Source organism: Peromyscus californicus, unplaced genomic scaffold (genome assembly GCF_007827085.1).
Source record: "Peromyscus californicus insignis strain IS unplaced genomic scaffold, ASM782708v3 Scaffold_4__1_contigs__length_199733344, whole genome shotgun sequence".
NCBI lineage: Eukaryota > Metazoa > Chordata > Mammalia > Rodentia > Cricetidae > Peromyscus > Peromyscus californicus.
Window position 1 is genome coordinate 22,847,052 of NW_026294562.1, and position 18,583 is coordinate 22,865,634.

General features: G+C 38.3%; 1 protein-coding gene across 3 annotated transcripts in view; it reads right to left on the reverse strand.

Annotated features, from left to right (window-relative positions):
- Nucleotides 1–4,557: 4,557 nt before the first annotated feature.
- LOC128125337 (cytochrome P450 2C25-like) overlaps nt 4,558–18,583 on the reverse strand; it is a 31,130-nt gene continuing 17,104 nt past the window's right edge. For all 3 annotated transcript variants that reach the window (XM_052762640.1, XM_052762641.1, XM_052762638.1), the window contains 3 exons: nt 8,704–8,891; nt 5,880–6,021; nt 4,558–4,739 (listed from right to left, as the gene is read on the reverse strand). In XM_052762640.1, coding sequence (XP_052618600.1) covers nt 4,558–4,739; nt 5,880–6,021; nt 8,704–8,891 — 512 coding nt within the window. The remainder of the gene's footprint in view (nt 4,740–5,879; nt 6,022–8,703; nt 8,892–18,583) is intronic.

Genomic DNA, 18,583 nt, shown 5'->3' on the forward strand with positions numbered 1-18,583 from the left:
GAACAGCCAAGCATGGTGACACACACCTTTAATCCCAGTACCAACCATAGAGATCTGGAGGTCTTTACAGACAGACAGGAACAAGGAAATGAAGTATCTGGTTTAAGAGCCAATGAGAGAGCAGAACGGCAAGGCAATAAAAGTTCAGGTTACACAGGAAGTAGCTACTTTGGTAGCTGCAGAGCTGGAAAGGTAAGGTTGGTGGCAATCACCATTTCCCTGATCAATAAGGCTTTCACCCCTATATTTGGTGTGTTTCTTATTTAATAAGACTGTTTAGAGATTCATCCACACTTAACAATGCCAAAGTGGCTCCTTTAAGACTAAGACAGAAAGAGATAATCAGTGATGTTACTTCTCAGTTGATTATTTGTAATGCAGTGGGAAGGGAATGTAGCATCTGGAAATTATGGAAATGTGACTCTTCCTGGGACCATTATTCTTTTGGGAAGAGAAAAGACACATATAGAGCATATGGTTAGCAGCAGAAAATCAAAATGCATGCTTAGGTCTAACCTGGGAACATCAAGTCAAAAGCATGTTTAAAATTTTACCTTTTATTGACAATAGCAGCAAAGCATGGTATGACCAAACCCTGCATGTGTATTCCTCCCTGTGACTTGTCCTCTACAGGGTGGAGCTATTCCTGGACACTGTTTATTTGTTTCAAATACAAATACTTCAGGTAATTCTAAGTGATGCTCAGCCAAAGAGTGTAGATGTATCCAACCTTCCCATCAAACAATAAACACAGAACCAATGCAAAGAAGAAAGCCAAGAGGTCAGAGCCAAGAGCCAAAACCTTACCCTTCCTCCTGCAGTGGTCCTACCTCTCCGAACCAGAGCTACCCCTGTGTTAAAGTCTTTATATAGAGTTCCTGTCCTGCCTTCTCATTGGTTGTAAACCCAACCACATGACCGCCTCCTCACAGCCTGTCTGTATAGGCCTCCAGGTTTTCCATGATTGGTATTAAGATTAAAGGCATGTGTATCCAATAATGGCTGTATCCCTGAACACACAGAGACTTACCCAGCTCTGCCTACTAAGTGCTGGAATTACAAGCGTACGCTACCACTGCCCTGCTTTCCTATGGCTTGCTAATAGCTCTGACCCCCGGGCAACTTTATTTATTAACATACAAATAACATTTTAATACAAATAAAATATCACCATATTTCCCCTTTTCTATTTTAATAAAAAGGAAAAAAAAGAAAAAGCTTATAACTAATATAAGAAAAACTATATACAAAAGGACAATAACTATATACAATATATACAAGTAATAAATACCTAAACAATGTCTAGTCCATTTGTATTTGACAAATTCAGAGAAAATAATTTCATTATCTATCCTATTTTGGTAAGTCCAAAATGTATCCTAATTAATCTTCAACTATAACTAACTAACCTTCAACTATAACTAACTAATCTTCAACTCCCTCAGAGACCCAAGAAGGAAATAATATTAGCTAACAAAAATAAAAACAGGAAGTGCACATAAGCAACCTCCAAAAAATTTGTGAGTTGACAGAAACAGACAGCTGTCTGGACAGTCACCTGAGGTTTCTCCGAAGTGCTGGGGCATCATCTTCAGCCTATAGGCCCAGCATATCCGACAGACTCATTTGTGAAGCAGGATGTACACAAGGTCAACAGTTCAACCTCACATTGAGTGAGAGTAGTCCATGTACCAGAAACACCTGAATTCCACCAGTGTCATGTCATGATTCAGGATTTCAAATTCTGGAAATTGCTGATGGTTTTCCAACTCAGCTGTCCATTCTTCCTGGCTGTGTATATATGGCTTCATCTCAGCATCCCATTCTTCTCCATATCCCTCTATCAAATGCCAGTCTACTATTGAGAGGCGTGAGCTTAGTTACTCTTCAAGAATAACTGTTTCAGCTGCTGTTCCATTGCACATCAGAGGCCATCGGCCCACTGCCTGTTCAGCTGCCTTCGAAGAAAAGGGCACTGTACCTTTTTCGAATTGCGAAGGCCACTTCAGGGTTGGTGCCATATTGTCCTGGCCTCTGAAGATGCCTTTTGATAAAGCCATAACCACACTTGTTTTGGCAAGAATCAGTAATCCTTTGTTTTATGTCCTGTTTGTCCATTTTGTCCTGTTGATTCGAGGATACTTTGTTGTCCAGTGGCTAACTTTTGCCACAATGAAAGTTAACTCCATATGCAGTTTCTTCAATGCCCATATTTTCTCTGAAGTAGATTGGTACTGCCAGGAGCCGACATGTCTCATAGTCATAACAAAAAAGAAAAATTTTCTAAGTTATTAAAACATTTTAAATGCCATATTCTGTAGATCTCTGAAGGGTTTGAAGATAACCTGTCTATCTAAAATATATCTACTCAATCTTGAAAACATACCTAATATAACTACAAGTTCTATTATTATATCTAACTACTAACTTTCATTTCTTTATATCCTAATAGTTGGTAATAACATTCAAGGATCAGAAAATTGCATTACATTGTTAGATGAACGGTACAATTAGAAAAATATATATAACATTTTCTAACAATATCAATTTCAATATATATAATTTGTATACAATATAAAACAATCCAATCCAATGTAAAGTATTTACAAAAGAGCTTTGGTATCACTTTCTCTAGTAGGACAGGCCTATATGGTTGAGGAAATTGGCTTAGATCATTTGCCAAGACATGCGCATAACATATTTCCTTATGTGCCAACCTGGAGTCTGCCTGACTGCCTAGAAACAGATGCTGTCAGAATTCCTGGTCACTGTCAGAGTTACTGATCATGTGGAGGATGACTGATGGCCTAGCAACAGGTGCTGTCAGAGTTCCTGGTCTCTGCCAGACTTCCTGATCATGCCCAGCCAATGAGGAACGACCACACAATGCCACCAGATTGTAACAAAGACTGGATGCTGGGAGAAGGGTATATAAGGCCTTCCCTGTTATTAAATAAAAGAGTTTGTTGACTGTCTTCAATTTACTCCTGGTGACTGTGCCATTGATGCGGAACCTTCTCACCTCCTCCCTGAGGGGGCCTTTAGGATCCAGCAACAACCTTCCTCTTCACATTCTGTTTACATGTATGTATGTGGGTGTGTGGATGTGTGTGCATATATGTGACAGAATGTATGTACATGTACATACACATGTGTGGAAATCAGAAGTGATTCTTGGGTGTTATTTCTTTGGAGATGACAAGCTTGTTTTTTGAGATAGGATATCTCACTGGGACCTAAGGCTCACTAATTAGGCTGGGTTGGGTGTCCAGCAAGCTCCAAAGATCTCTTGTTCTATCTCCCCAGTGTTGATATAACAAGCACACACCACAGTACCTGGTCATTATCTATATGCCACAGATTGGATTTAGATCTTCAGATTTGTGTGGCAAGTACTTTAGTGAAGGAAATATCTCTCTAGCACCCTAGTTTTATTTTCTATGTTTCATGATATGTGCACCAGCATGACGTGTTGGGATCTCTATTTTCTTTCGGTTTTTTTTTATCTGAATTGTAACCAACTGTGGGATGTTCTGTATGTTAAATGTGTTGCTCTGGTTGGTTAATAAATAAAACACTGATTGGCCAGTAGGCAGGCAGGCAGTATAGGCAAGACAAGCAGAGAGGAGAATTGTGGGAAGTGGAAGGCTGAGGCAGAGAGACACTGCCAGCCACCGCCATGAGAAGATGTTAAGATACTGGTAAGCCACAAGCCATGTGGCAACTTACAGGTTAATAGAAATGGGTTAATTTAAGATAAAAGAACTAGATAACAAAAAGCCTGCTGCGGCCATACAGTTTGTAAGTAATATAAGTCTCTGTGTATTTACTCGGTTATTGGTGAAATTATTAAGGCTACTCCACGTAGTTAAAAGGGAGGTTTATTAGTGGTGTAACTTACAAATAAAGGGAGAGGTAGGTCGCAGGGTCTGGGGAAGACATAGCACAGTCCGGCGGTGTTCTCTGGAGAACTCTGCTCGGTCTACCTCTAGCGTCCAGGGTCCAGGAACTAAGAAAGCACGGCACATCCAGGGTCTTGAGGGCCCTCTCTTGGCCCCGTCTTGTAGGCATGATAGTTACCGAAGCCTCAATGGGCGTTGGAACTTCCAGATCAAAGCTGGAATGGCTACCCACTACACTTGGTTGGGTCTGAGCAGCTGTGGGACTGGCAGGTGAGAGAGATTTGTCCTGACTATGGGCCAGGCAGGACCAGGAAAACTCTAGCTACAAATAACATGTATGCAAATCAAATATATTTATTGTTGGAAATATACAGAAGAAAAATGACCATGAATTATCTTACTATATTAGATATTTTACAGAGAAGTTCTGTTTTAACTCAATACCAGATACACATTAGCACAAGGGATGATAACACTGTTGCAGAGAATAGAAAATAGCAATATATTTGTGCAGTGATTACAGAAATTGCAAAATGGTTGACAGGTGTTTCCTGGGTCTTGACAGAATGGAATACATGAGAGGAGAGGAAGGTTGAGGAAGGTCTGGAGGGTATTGCAGAAAACAATACAGCCTGGGCCAGAAAAGCGATCTTCTTTAGACAGGAATGAAGCAGATCTTGAAAGGGGGTGGCAGAGAAGCTAATCCATTAAACATTGGGGTAATATTGATGTCCTTAGTTTGAACCAGCGATTTCAGATTAAAGTTCTGTAAAATGGTGGTCAGGAATAGAAACAGCTCCATGCGTGCCAGGCCCTCTCCTGCACAAATCCGTTTTCCTAGGTGGAAAAAAGTCAAAGAAGATTACTATTCTCATTCGTAAATGTGAGGATCACTGTACTTGTACCTGACACAAGAGACTATTAATGAAGGATAAGTTATTGGATGGGTGTGTAGATGGATGGCTGCATGAAAGGACAACTAACTGGGTAAATAGAAGAACACAAAAGAGATTTGTTTCTCAATTAACCTACACTATTAAGAAATACATTGTTCAAAAATACTAGGTGTGGTTAATCACTGGGAGACTGAGGAAGAGGGATTCTGTGTTCATTATCACAAATAACAAAGCCAAGGACAGAAACTGCATATCCAAAGGCAGCATATATATTGCAAGTGTGGACTCAATATCCATTGTTCTCATTGTGAATGGAAGGAAAAGGGTTCCCAACCATCTTTGCAGAATGTCCTGCCACATCTACAGTGTCTCCATCATCTCATGATGATCTTGAAGTTCCTGGAATTCTGAACTGAGTAAAAATGCTCTGATCTAATAGTTCATGAACTTCTTTTAATGGTATGTGATTTCTTCCAATAATTCTCCATTACCCATGCATTTTGAGGCAGCTAAGAAGTAATTTTTTAGAATGTTGCTCTATTTTTGGACTTAATATATAATGTTTGAGAGATATATGTGTCCTAATTTATCCCCAATAACTCAGATACCTGGGAATCTTTCTCATTTCCTTAGTCCAACTGAAATTTATCAAGTATTGTTCATTCATGTGTTTACCAAGTGCACTTGAGGCTCTTGGGTAATTTTCTGTATTCTGAAGAATTGTAAGTGCATGGGGGTGAGTGACACAGCAAAAAAGACATGAATATAAATTATGATGTCTCCATTTTCATAGTGAGTGAGTAAAGTGTAAATGAAGCTTGCTTTCTTTGATATTTCTGTGATGTAGTTAAAGTAGGAATACAAACACCCTACACTCTAGCTTTCTCGATTTTTAACAATGGATGAACAATCAAAGCCTCAGTTTCATAACCTGAAAGAGAAGAAATCTCTTTATCATGACTGCATGGATACTGAGAGTCATACTCCTGATTATTGCAAGTCTACTGGCCATTAAGGAGCCACTGTGTGAGTCTCCACAGATTCTAATGTCACTAGAGTCCTGGAAATGAGCTTCTATTACCTGTCGAGAAGGGCATGAAGTAGTCACTTTTCTTAAAGTCTCCATTCTTATTTAGAAAGTGTCCAGGGTCAAATACCTCTGGGTTGGGGAATTCCTTGCTGTCATGTAGGACTGATGACAGTGATATTATTACTGTTGTTCCCTATAACAAATCGAGAGAAATCGAGTTAGAAAGAAATCATAGAGATCAAACACATTAGGAAAATAACCTAGTTCACCTTCTGCTCCATAGTGGGAGTTAAGAACAAAGAACAGCAGGGACATTTCAACACACAGAGCAGGTAAGGAGCATGGAGGAGGTAGAGGCCAGGCACAGTGATGCCATACAGTGATATTTCACATGAGTACTTGAACTAAACCTTCTTAATCTCTTCTTCCTTTCTTTCAGATTGGACTCATGCTTCTATGACCACTGGCTGCTCTAGCTTATCACATCTGTGTACATACCCCTCATGCAAATCAGTTTCCAAGTAGAATAATTCACTGAGTGTTTTGAACAGAAGACCATTCATTCATTAATTAAAATAGAGAAGATATGGAAAGACAAATGCCACTCCTTTTTTCTCATTTGCAGAATCTATCTATCTATATCTGTATTTATATGTTAGGAAAGTAAATGCAGGGCTATGTGCAATGTGCAGTCATGTATGTAATCTACCAATCTATATGAATGCACAGACACAAAGACAGAAATACATATATGTATATGTGTCAGAAAAGTAGGATGAAAACACTTTGGGAGAAGAAAAGGATGGAATGGAATGGGAAGAAGAGACAAAAATAAAATTAAACAAAATAAGATGAAGTAAGATGATCTGGTGGCAGCTAAATCAATAAAACTTCTGAAGATACATAGAAATTGCTGGGAGCTGGTGCTGGCAAGTTCTCTTTAACTAGTACACAAACTAACCTCATATCCTTTCAAAGTTTCTAGGAATGTGCTCTACAAAGCTTTTACAAGACTGACACACATGTTATAATGCATCTTAACTAAATATGTTTAAATATTTAAAGCTAAAATGAACATTACTGATACATGTAAATTGTGTGAAAATTAAGTTTAATGTCAATTGGTATTGAATGTATTATATTGAAAACCATTTGTTTACACATTGCCCATGACTGCTTCTCTGCTACAATGGCAGAGTTTCTGAAGGGGCAACACAATTCCATTAGCCTAAAAAGTTGGAAATCTACCAGAACAATTATGGCAAAGATTACTGGTTCCTTCTTATTCTTTACTTCTACTGAGATCAGTGGCTCTACTCTTATCAAAGAAATCACATATCCTACTGTTAGAAGGGAGAATCAGCTGTAGAGCCATGCTTATTTCTAGATCAGGTTGTTTCATGAAGGAAAAATTGAATATTCTAATTGACTAGAGCCAAAAGAGATTAGTCATATCATGGTCCAGGAGCAGAGGGATAAAGGGATATAAGTTTAGGTGATGCAACACTTGCCTCAAACTAGGGTCTAACCTCAAGGAAGCTATGAGAAGATATGTCATTCCTATCTTGTCCTTGGTTCTATTTACCATTTAGTTGGATCTAAGGATATAAACATAAACAAGTTATGTATATTAGCATAGACCTCAACAGTCTTACTTCAGGAGTGTCCTTTAGCCAGAGCAGACTGGCAACTTCACCTATATACTAAGTCTGTTATCACACAGCAAAACCCAATGCCACTGGCAAAGCTAGTTCCATCATCTCCATATGATGTTAGCACAGTAACCTTACCAATATCTTTTTGCCCCAACCCCACCCTGAAAATATACAGGAATGCCCAGCAGAGAGCAACTTCATTCTTTCTGGATAAAGTTATTACTATAAAAATTCATTTTTCATCTGCAGTATTTGATAATCAATGAAAAGTTTTTAATATCCTCAAAGTAGCACCAACTGGTCACAGAAATGAACTAAGTCCAAACAGAAACACATCAGGGAATATTTTTAACTTGGTTTTATGCAAACAGCTCTGTTTTAATATAAAAATTCTAAAAATTTTAGGGGAGAAAAATTGTGGACAGAAATTTCTTTACATAGAAGTCATAATCAATGTGTGGTAGAGAAAATGCAATGTATATATGTGTTTATAACATATACAGTCAGTGATCAAAGGGTAAACAATACATAGAACCTTAAAATTGGTGCAGAGAACAATCTTTAAAATAATGTACAGACTTTTGTGAATAAAAGTCATCTCAAAGTAAAAATTTGTGTTCCTGGGTTATGCTCACATGTAACTGGCTCCACTGAGTTTCTCTTATACCATTAAGAAAAAGATCAAGAATTTTCATCTGATCCATGTAACTATCAGTGTATTCCAAAAACATCAAACTTGATAGGGAGATGGTAAAGTTACAATCCTTCATCCTAATCAGAAATGAAACAAGTGATGCCCACTGCAACTGGGTTTGTTCATCACTATGCTGTAATTCATCAAACTGAAGAGAAACTAAGACCACAGAAATAAGAAATGTACACAGAAAAATATCAGCCTACATAGCAACTTCAAATTCCACCTACATTTAAGATACCTCATTAGATATAATAAAAATTTACATATCAGAAAAAAATAAGACCAACTGAATGATTACATCAATTGATTCCACTAAGCAGATGGAAAGAATAGCAGAGGCACTAGAGAAATTATAACAGAAAAATATTCACCCAGATGTATCTGTACCTGCAGAACACCTGTCCTCCTGATGGTGAACCAGTAAAAGCCACAAGCAGCGCCAGGTGACACAGAGGACAGGAACTGCACTGTAATATGGAATCATCAAGAGCACTGAAGTGCAGCACAGAAGAGACAAGCTTACCTTGGGGATGAGGTAGTTTCTGAACTTAATATCACAGGTCACCGCATGGGGCACACTGGTGGGTATGAGGTCAATGAATCTCTGAACCTCATGAATCATGGCATCTGTGTAGGGCATGTGGCTCCTGTCCTGCATGCAGGGGCTGCGGTGTCTGCCAACCACACGATCAATCTCTTCCTGGACTTTAGCTGGTTGGTCACAATGAGAAATGGGGGAATAGAAGAAAAATGATATGTTTGGCATAATGTTAGGGCATACACAGCATAATGTAAGTGTGCCAAAATAATTATAAATGTGCATTTTCGTTCAGGAATAAAAGTATTTATACATATATTTATAAAGAAATACTGTGTTGTGGATTTATATCACTATCCTTCTATATAGATATTATAATAGATCAGCAAATACTTATATTTTAGTAGATATAACAGCAAATAAGATATAAGAAATTTAAAGTATCAAATAAAACAGAATATAATTAGTAACATGTTTTAGTCTATGGTAAAGAACATTGGAAGTCAGATGCTAAATCTGTATCCAAATGCAATATTTTTTTACATTCACATTTTAATGTATTTACGGTTAAGAATATATGTGTGTTGCATGTGTACAGTTTGAAGGATTCTTCTTTTTTGTTACCAAAGCCAGTAATGAACAAGATCAACCTCTTTAGCTACTTATGAAATATATTCATATTTGTAAAATGATTGTTTCTTATATGCTCCATATGCACAACATTTATGTCTTTCAGATATGGGAAATAAAATTTCAGTTACATCTACATCATCTACATAAAAAAGCACATGCTAAACATAAACCCACATACACACTTCCTCTTTCTCCTTTCTCACTTCATTAACAATAGCATATTGGAACTTTATGAATCTGAAAAGCTTCTGCATGGCAAAATGTACCATCATTAGGACAAAATGACAGGCTACAGAATGGAAAAAGACATTTATCAACTACACATCCAATAGAGGGATAAGATCCAAAACATATAAAGAATTCAAAAAAAATCAAGAAAATGAATAACACAAGAAATAAATGGAGTACAGATCTAAGTAGGGATTTCTCAAAAGATTAAACTCAAATGTCTGAGGAAAATTAAAGAAACTTAAAAAAATGTTGAAAAACCTTAGTCATCAGGGAAATACAAATCAAAACTACTTTGATATTTCACCTTACACCCTTCAGAATGGTGAAGATTAATTTTTTAAAAAGTGACAGCTCATGCTGGCAAAGATGTGGTACAAGGGGAACACTTATGCATTGTTGGTGAGAGTGCAAACCTGTACAGCCACAATGGATATCAGTGTGACAGTACATCAGGAATATGAGAATCAATCTACTTGAAGATCCAGCTATACTACTCTTGAGCATACACCTAACAGTTGCTTCATCCTTTCAAAGAAACACTTGCTCCACCATATCCATTGCAGTTTATTCATAATAGCCAGAAATTGAAAGCAAAGTAGATGTCCTGAAGTAGAATAGACTTTTTTAAATGGGGTACATTTATACAATGGAGTGTTACCCAGCCATTAAGAAAAAATAAAATATATTGGACCAAGAGGTGAGTGACTCTGCTCATACCCAGAGAGTCCTGCCCCTAAGACCCATCCCTGGGACACAACCAGTCCCTGGGAACCCCCATCCAACTCTGTCCCAGTTGCCGGCCAGCAGGCAAAACTCCTGCCAGAAGGCCCCCCTCACCAAAACCTCCTACCATACCCTGCAATCTATATGCCCTTCCCCCATACCCATCTAACTGATTCCCCAGCAACTTCCTGAGGCATGGAAACCAAACCATCAGCTCTCATTGGACCAAGAGCTGCTGGCCAGCAGGCAAAACTCCTGTGAGGTCCCCCTCACCAACCCTCCTGAACTCTACAATTGACAGACCCTGCCCGCATACCCATCCATCTGAGACCTCAGCAACTTTCTGAGGCACAGAAACCAAACTGCCAACTCTCATTGGACCAAGAGAGGAGGAGATGGGAAGACATCAAGGCAAAAATACAGACAACAACATAAAGAGCAATATGGCATCACCAGAACCTAGCCCTCCTCCAACAGCAAGACCTGAACATCACAATGTAGAAGAAGAAGAAGAAGAAGAAGAAGAAGAAGAAGAAGAAGAAGAAGAAGAAGAAGAAGAAGAAGAAGAAGAAGAAGAAAGCAACCTTAAGAATAGCATCATGAAGATACTAGAGGCCTTTCAAGAAAAAATGAAAAATGAAATTGAGGAAAAGACAAAAAAAATTGAAAGAAATCAATAATTCCCTTAAAGCAAGCCAAGAAACCCATGAAAAAAATCAATTAAACATGCGAGGGAAACAGTTCAAGACCTGAAAAGTGAAATAGGAACAACGAAGAATACACAAACAGAGAGAATGCTAGAAATAGAAAATCTGAGTAAATGAACAGGAAACACAGAGGCAAGCATAACCAACACAATACAAGAAATGGAAGAGAGAATCTCTGATGTAGAGGATAAAACAGGAAATAAATTCATCAGTCAAAGAAATCACCAAAGCCAAAAAAGTCATAACACAAAACTTCCAGGAAATCTGGGATACCATGAAAAGACCAAACCTAAGAAAAATAGGGATAGAAGAAGGAGAAGAATACAAACTCAAAGGCACAGAAAATACATTCAACAAGATCATAGAAGAAAACTTCCCAACTTAAAGAAGGAAACACCCATGAAGATACAAGAAGCCTATAGAACACAAAACAGACTAGACCCCCCCAAAAAGTCCCCTTGCCACATAACAATTAAACAACTAAACATACAGAATAAAGAAAGAATATTAAGAGCAGTAAAGGAAAAAGGCCAAGTGACTTATAAAGGCAGACCCATCAGAATAACACCCAACTCCTCAATGGAAACTTTGAAAGCCAGAAGGACCTGGACAGATGTAATGCAGACACTAAGAGACCATGGATGCCAGCCTAGACTAATATACACAGGAAAGCTTTCAATCACCATAGATGGAGTGAACAAGACATTCCAAGACAAAACCATATTTAAACAATACCTACCCACAAATCCAGCCCTACAGAAAGCACTAGAAGGAAAATTCCAACCTAAGGATGTCAGATACACCCATGAATAGATAACTAGATAATCACACAGCAATAGATAACCCCACCACAGTAATCCCAAAGAAGAGAAATATACACACACTAACAGAACAGGAACTAACAATCACTGGTCATTAATATCCCTTAATATCAATAGACTTAATTCACCTATAAAAAGACACAAGCTAGCAAAATGAATATGAAAGCAGGACCCATCTTTCTGCTGCATACAAGAAACACACCTCAACTTCAAAGATAGACACTACCTGAAAATAAAGGCTGGGAAAAGTCTTTCTAATCAAATGGTCTTAAGAAGCAAGCTGGTGTAGCTAGCTATCCTAATATCCAGCAAAAATATCCTAATATCCAGACTTCAAACTAAAATCAATCAAAAGAGATCAAGAAGGACATTACATACTCATCACAGGAAAAATCCACCAAGATGAAGTTTGATTTCTGAACATTTATGCCCCAAACACAAGGGCACCCACATATGTAAAAGTAACATTACTAAAGCTTAAATCACACATAACAACAAACATTAATAGTGGGAGACTTTAACACCCTACTCTCACCACTGGACAGACCTGCCAAATTGAAATTTAACAGAGATATAAGGGGTTTAACTGATGTTGGGACTCAAATGGACTTAATCGATATCTATCCACCCTAACAAAAAGGAATATACCTTCTTCTCAGCACCCCATGGAACCTTCTCTAAAATCGACCACATACTCAGTCACAAAGCAAATCTCAACAGATACAAAAAAATTGGAATAACCTTCTATATTCTATCAGACCATGATGGTTTAAAGTTAGATTTCAACAACAACAAAAATTACAGAAACCCTACAATCTCATGTAAATTTAATAGTACTAAACTGAATCACCAATGGGTCAAGGAAGAAATAAAGAAAGCAATTAAAGACTTCCTAGAGATCAATGAAAACAAATATACTACATACCCAAACTTATGCGATGCTATGAAAGCAGTGCTAAGAGAAAAATCCATAGCACTAAATACCCACATAAAGTAGTTTGAGAAATCTCACACTAGTGACTTAATAGCACACCTGAAAGCTCTAGAAGAAGCAGAGTCACCCAGGAAGAATAGATGCCAGGAAATTATCAAATTGATAGCTGAAATCAATAAAATAGAACAAAGAGAATAATACAAAGAATCAATGAAACAAAGAGTTGGTTCTCTGAGAAAATCAATAAGATAGACAAGCCCTTATCCAGACTAAACAAAAGGCAGAGAGAGCATCCAAATTAGCAAAATCAGAATTGAAAATGGAGACATAACTACTGACATTGAGGAAATCCAGAGAATCATTAGGTCATATTTCAAAAACCTGTACTCCACAAAATTGGAAAATCTAAAAGAAATGGACAATTTTCTGGTTAGGTACCACATACCTAAGTTAAATCAAGACCAGATAAACTACTTAAATAGACCCTAAGAAATAACCTTGAATAACCCTTAAGAAAATAGAAACAGTCATTAAAATCTCTCAACCAAGAAAAGCCCAGGACCAGATGGTTTCAATGCAGAATTTTACCAGATCTACAAAGAAGAGTTAATACTCTTTCAATTGTTCCACACAAGAGAAACAGAAGGAACATTACCAAATTCCTTCTATGAGGCTACAGTCACTCTGATTCTCAAGCCAAACAAAAATTCAACAAAGAAAATTGCAGAACAATCGCCCTCATGAACATTGCTACAAAAATACTCAATAAAATATTGGCAAACAGACTCCAAGAACAATCAAAACAATTATCCACCATGATCAAGTAGGCTTCATCCCAGCGATGCAAGGTTGGTTCAACATACAAAAGTCTGTCAATGTAATACACCATATAAACAAACTGAAAGAAAAAAAAACACATGATCATTTCATTAGATGCTGAAAATCTTTGAAAAAATCCAACACCCCTTAATGATAAAGGTCTTGGAGAGATCAGGAATACAGGGAACATACCTAAACATAATAAAGGCAATTTACATCAAGCCAACAGCCAACTCAAAGTGATTCCACTAAAACAGGAATAAGACAAGGCTGTCTGTTCTCCCCATATTTATTCAATATAGTACTTGATGTTCTAGCTAGAGCAATAAGAAAACAAAAGCAGATCAAGGGGATACAAATTGGAAAGGAAGAAGTCAAACTTTTACTATTTGCAGATGACATGATAGTATATATAAGTGATGCCAAAAATTCGACCAAGGAACTCTTACAGCTGATAAACATCTTCAGTAACATGGCAGGATACAAGATTAACTCAAAAAAATTAGTAGCCCTCCTATATACAAATGACAAATGGGCTGAGAAAGAAATCAGGAAACCTCACCCTTTACAATAGCCACAAATAATATAAAATACATTGGGGTAACTCTAACTAAGCAAGCACAGGAACTGTATGATAAGAACTTTAAGTCTCTGAAGAAAGAAATTGAAGAAGATATCAGAAAATGGAAAGATCTCCCATGCTCATGGATAGGTAGGATTAACATAGTAAAAATGGCAATCTTACCAAAAATAATCTACAGATTCAATGCAATCCCCATCAAAATCCTAACACAATTCTTCACAGACTTGGAAAGAACAATACTCAACTTCATTTGGAAAAACAAAAAACCCAGGATAGCCAAAAGAATCCTGCACAATAAAACAACCTCTGGAGGTATCACAATCCCTAACTTCAAGCTCTACTATAAAGCTACAATAATAAAAACAGCTTGTTACTGGCATTAAAAAAAAGACATGTGGACCAATGGAATCGAACTGAAGAACCTGACATTAATCTGCACACATATGAACACCTAATTTTTGACAAAGAAGCTAAAACTGTACAATGGAAAAGAGAAAACATCTTCAATAAATGGTGCTGGCATAACTGGATGTTAACATGCAGAAGATTGCAAATAGATCCATATCTGTCACATGTACAAAACTTCAGTCTAAGTGGATAAAAGACCTCAACATAAATCCAGTTACACTGACCCTGATAGAAGAGAAAGTAGGAAGCAGTTTTGAACTTATTGGCACCAGTGATCACTTCCTAAATATAACACCAGAAAGCACAGACACTGAGAGCAACAATTAATAAATGGGACCTCTTGAAACTGAGAAGATTTATAGGTCAAAGGACACGGTTAATAAGATAAAATGACAGCCTACAGAATGGGAAAAGATCTTTACCAACTCCACGTCTGACAGAGGGTTGATCTCCAAAATATATAAAGAATTCAAGAAACTAGACATCAAAATACCAAACAGTCCAATTAAAAAATGGGCTACAGAGCTTAACAGAGAATTCTCAACAGAAGAATCTCAAATGGCCAAAAGACATTTAAGGAATAGCTCAACATCCTTAGTCATCAGGGAAATGCAAATCAAAATGACTCTGAGATACCATCTTATACCTATCAGAATGGCTAAGATCAAAAACACTGAAGACAGCTCATGTTGGAGAGGATGTGGAACAAGGGGAACACTCCTACACTGTTGGTGGGAATGAAAACTTGTACAGCCACTTTGGAAATCAGTATGGCGCTTTTTCAGAAAATTGAGAATCAGTCTTCCTCAAGACCCAGCTATACCACTCTTGGGCATATATCCAAGGAATGCTCAATCATACCACAAGGATACATGCTCAACTATGTTCATAGCAGCATTATTTGTAAGAGCCAGAACCTGGAAACAACCTAGATGTCCTGCAACTGAAGAATGGATAAAGAAAATCTGGTACATATACACAACAGAGTACTACTCAGCAGAGAAAAAGAATGGCACCATGAGGTTTTCAGGCAAATGGATGGATCTAGAAAATATCATCCTGAGTGAGTTAACCCAGACTCAGAAAGACAAACATGGTATGTACCCACTCATAAGTGGATACTAGACGTAAAGCAAAGAATAACCAGACTACAACACAATTTCAGGGAGGCTAGCTAGTAAAGAGAACCTTAGGAAAGACACAGGGATCACACAGCAACTAAGAAATTAATGAGATCTACATGAGCAAACTGGGAGTGAGGAGGGTAATGGAAGGCAAGGGTGGGGGGAAATAGAGTTTAGGGGACTGGGAGGTCCTAGCTGGATTAGGAACAGAGTGGGAGAACAAGGAAAGAGACACCGTGATAAATGAAGACACCATGGGAATAGGAAGAAGCAGAGTGCTACAGAGGTCCCCAGGAATCCATAATGACTCCATTATAGACTACTGGCAATGGTTGAGAGGATGCCTGAGCTGACCTACTCTGGTGATCAGATGACTGAACACCCTGTCATCATAGAACCCTCATCTAGTGACGGATGGAAGCAAATGCAGAGATTCATGGCTGGGTCCCAGGCTGAGCTCCAGGAGTCCAGTAGACAAGAGAGAGGAGGGATTCTATGAGCAAGAGATATGGAGACCATGATTGGAAAAAGTAAAGAGACAACTAGCCAAACTAGTGGAAACACATGAACTGTGATCCAATAGCTGAGGAGCCCGCATGGTACTGGACTAGACCTTCTGGATAAGTGAGACAGTTGTTTAGGGGGCTCCCAGGCAGTGGGACTCGGACCTGTCCCTAGTGCATGAGCTGGCTGTTTGGAACCTAGTGCCTATAGTGAGACACTTTACTCAGCCTTGGTTCAGGGAGGAGGGTCTTGGTCCTGCCTCATCTGACTATATCAGGCTCTGCTGACTCCCCAGGGTAGACCTTGCCTTGGAGCAGGCAGAAATGGGAGGTGGGTTGGAGGGAAAGGCGTTGTTGGGGGGTGGGAGGAGGGAGTACAGGGGAATCCGTGGTTGATATGTAAAATGAATAGAAAATCTCTTAATAAAAAATAAGTTAAAAAAATAAAAAGAGGAAAAAAATAAAATCATGAAATTCTCAGGTAAAATGATTGGACTAGAAAAAAATTACCAGACCCAGAAAGACAAATATGGTATGGATTCACTTATATGTGGATATTAACTGTTAAATCAATGGTAACCAAGATGCAATCTGTAGAACCATAGAGGTTAGATGTAAAGTAAGGAACTATGGAGGACAAATAGATGTTATTAGGAAGGGGAGATAAAATCGATATTTATAGATATATTGGGGGAGGCTTGAGTGAGGATGGAGAAGAGGGATGATGGAGGGAATACAGGGTGAGACACCTAAAATTCTGGGCCATTTGAGTGATAGTATGGAACCTTAACACAGTAGAAAAACTTCATTTATATATGAAACATATATGAAGGTAATCTAAATGTAATAGCCAATTAACGGGGAGAAAGACCCAACTGAACATCCCTTGTCAACAAACAGAACTTCCAGTACCAGGGTTAGGTTACATCTAATTGAGTTGTTGGTCAAAGGAGTTCCATGGAAATCTCTAAATAACCCAGGCTATTGCCAAAACAAGGTTGCTCTCCACACACTGATAGCAAAGCCCCATTGCTGAAGCAACACCTATACAACACTGTGAACATGGAGAAGTCAAGCTGATGCCTACATAGAACCTTCACCCCTATGTTCCAGCATCTTTGTCACAGGAGTGCACTATGTATACTGTCAAAAGAGAAACATAAGCCCCAACCCAACAACAAAGCCTTTCATCAAAAGTGGTTTCTTGCCTGCAAGATATGCTAGGAGAATGGTCGCATAAAACTTGTGGGAGTAACCAACCAAGACCTGATTTAACTTAAGGCCCAGTCCATGATATAAAATCCATTCCTGAAACTGCTTGGGGGCCAATAATGGGAGACTAGATAGCCCAGGGACCTATGTTAAAATCAAATATTCTGTTTTGAAACAAAACATTAACAGAACAAAAACCAAAAACATAGCAATAAAATGACTCCTAACGACATTTTGCTATACTTGTAGATCAGTGTCTTGCTCAGCCATCCTTAGAGAAGCTTCATCTTTCAGCAGATAGCAACAAATACAAAGACCCTCGACCAGACATTATGCAGAGAGTGAGAGACCTTGGAATACATAACACTAACTGGAATGTCTCCATCATATCCCTCCCCTCAGGGATCAAGAAACCCTGTGGAACAGGAGGCTGAGTGTGGAAACCAGAGGGATGGAGGATATTAAGAAAACAAGGCCCTATAAAATCAAAATAATCAAGGGACATATGAACTCACAGACACTGAGACAGTATGCATAGGGCCTGCACAGGTCTACACTAGGTCTTTGCATATATATTATGGCTTCCAGTTCAGTGTTTTTATGAGATTCTTTGATGTGCAAATGAATGGTTCTGTTTCCTGTGCCTTCTCTTGTGTTCTTTTCCTGTTTGTTTTGTTCAATTCTGATGTGTTATTTTTGTTGTGTCATATTGTATTTATTGCATGGTATATTATATGTTACTTTTAGAAGCATGCTTGTTTTCTAATGAGAGCCAGAAAATGATATCTGGAGTGAGAGGAGGTGGGGAGGAACAGGAAGGAGTAAAGGGAGGGGAAACCATAATCATGACATATTACGTGAAAAAAAAATCCATTTTCAATAAAAGAGAAAGGAGAGCAGATTATATTGTAATACTTTCTTTTTTAATTTAATTTAATTTTATTTTACAATACAATTCAATTCTACATATCAGCCACGGATCCCTTTGTTCTCCCCCCTCCCGTCCTCCTCCCCTTCCCCCCAGCCTACCCTCCATTCCCACCTCCTCCAGGGCAAAGCCTCCCCCAAGGACTGAGGTCAACCTGGTAGATCAGTCCAGGCAGGTCCAGTCCCCTCCTCCCAGGCCGAGCCAAGCGACCCTGTATAAGCCCCAGGTTTCAAACAGCC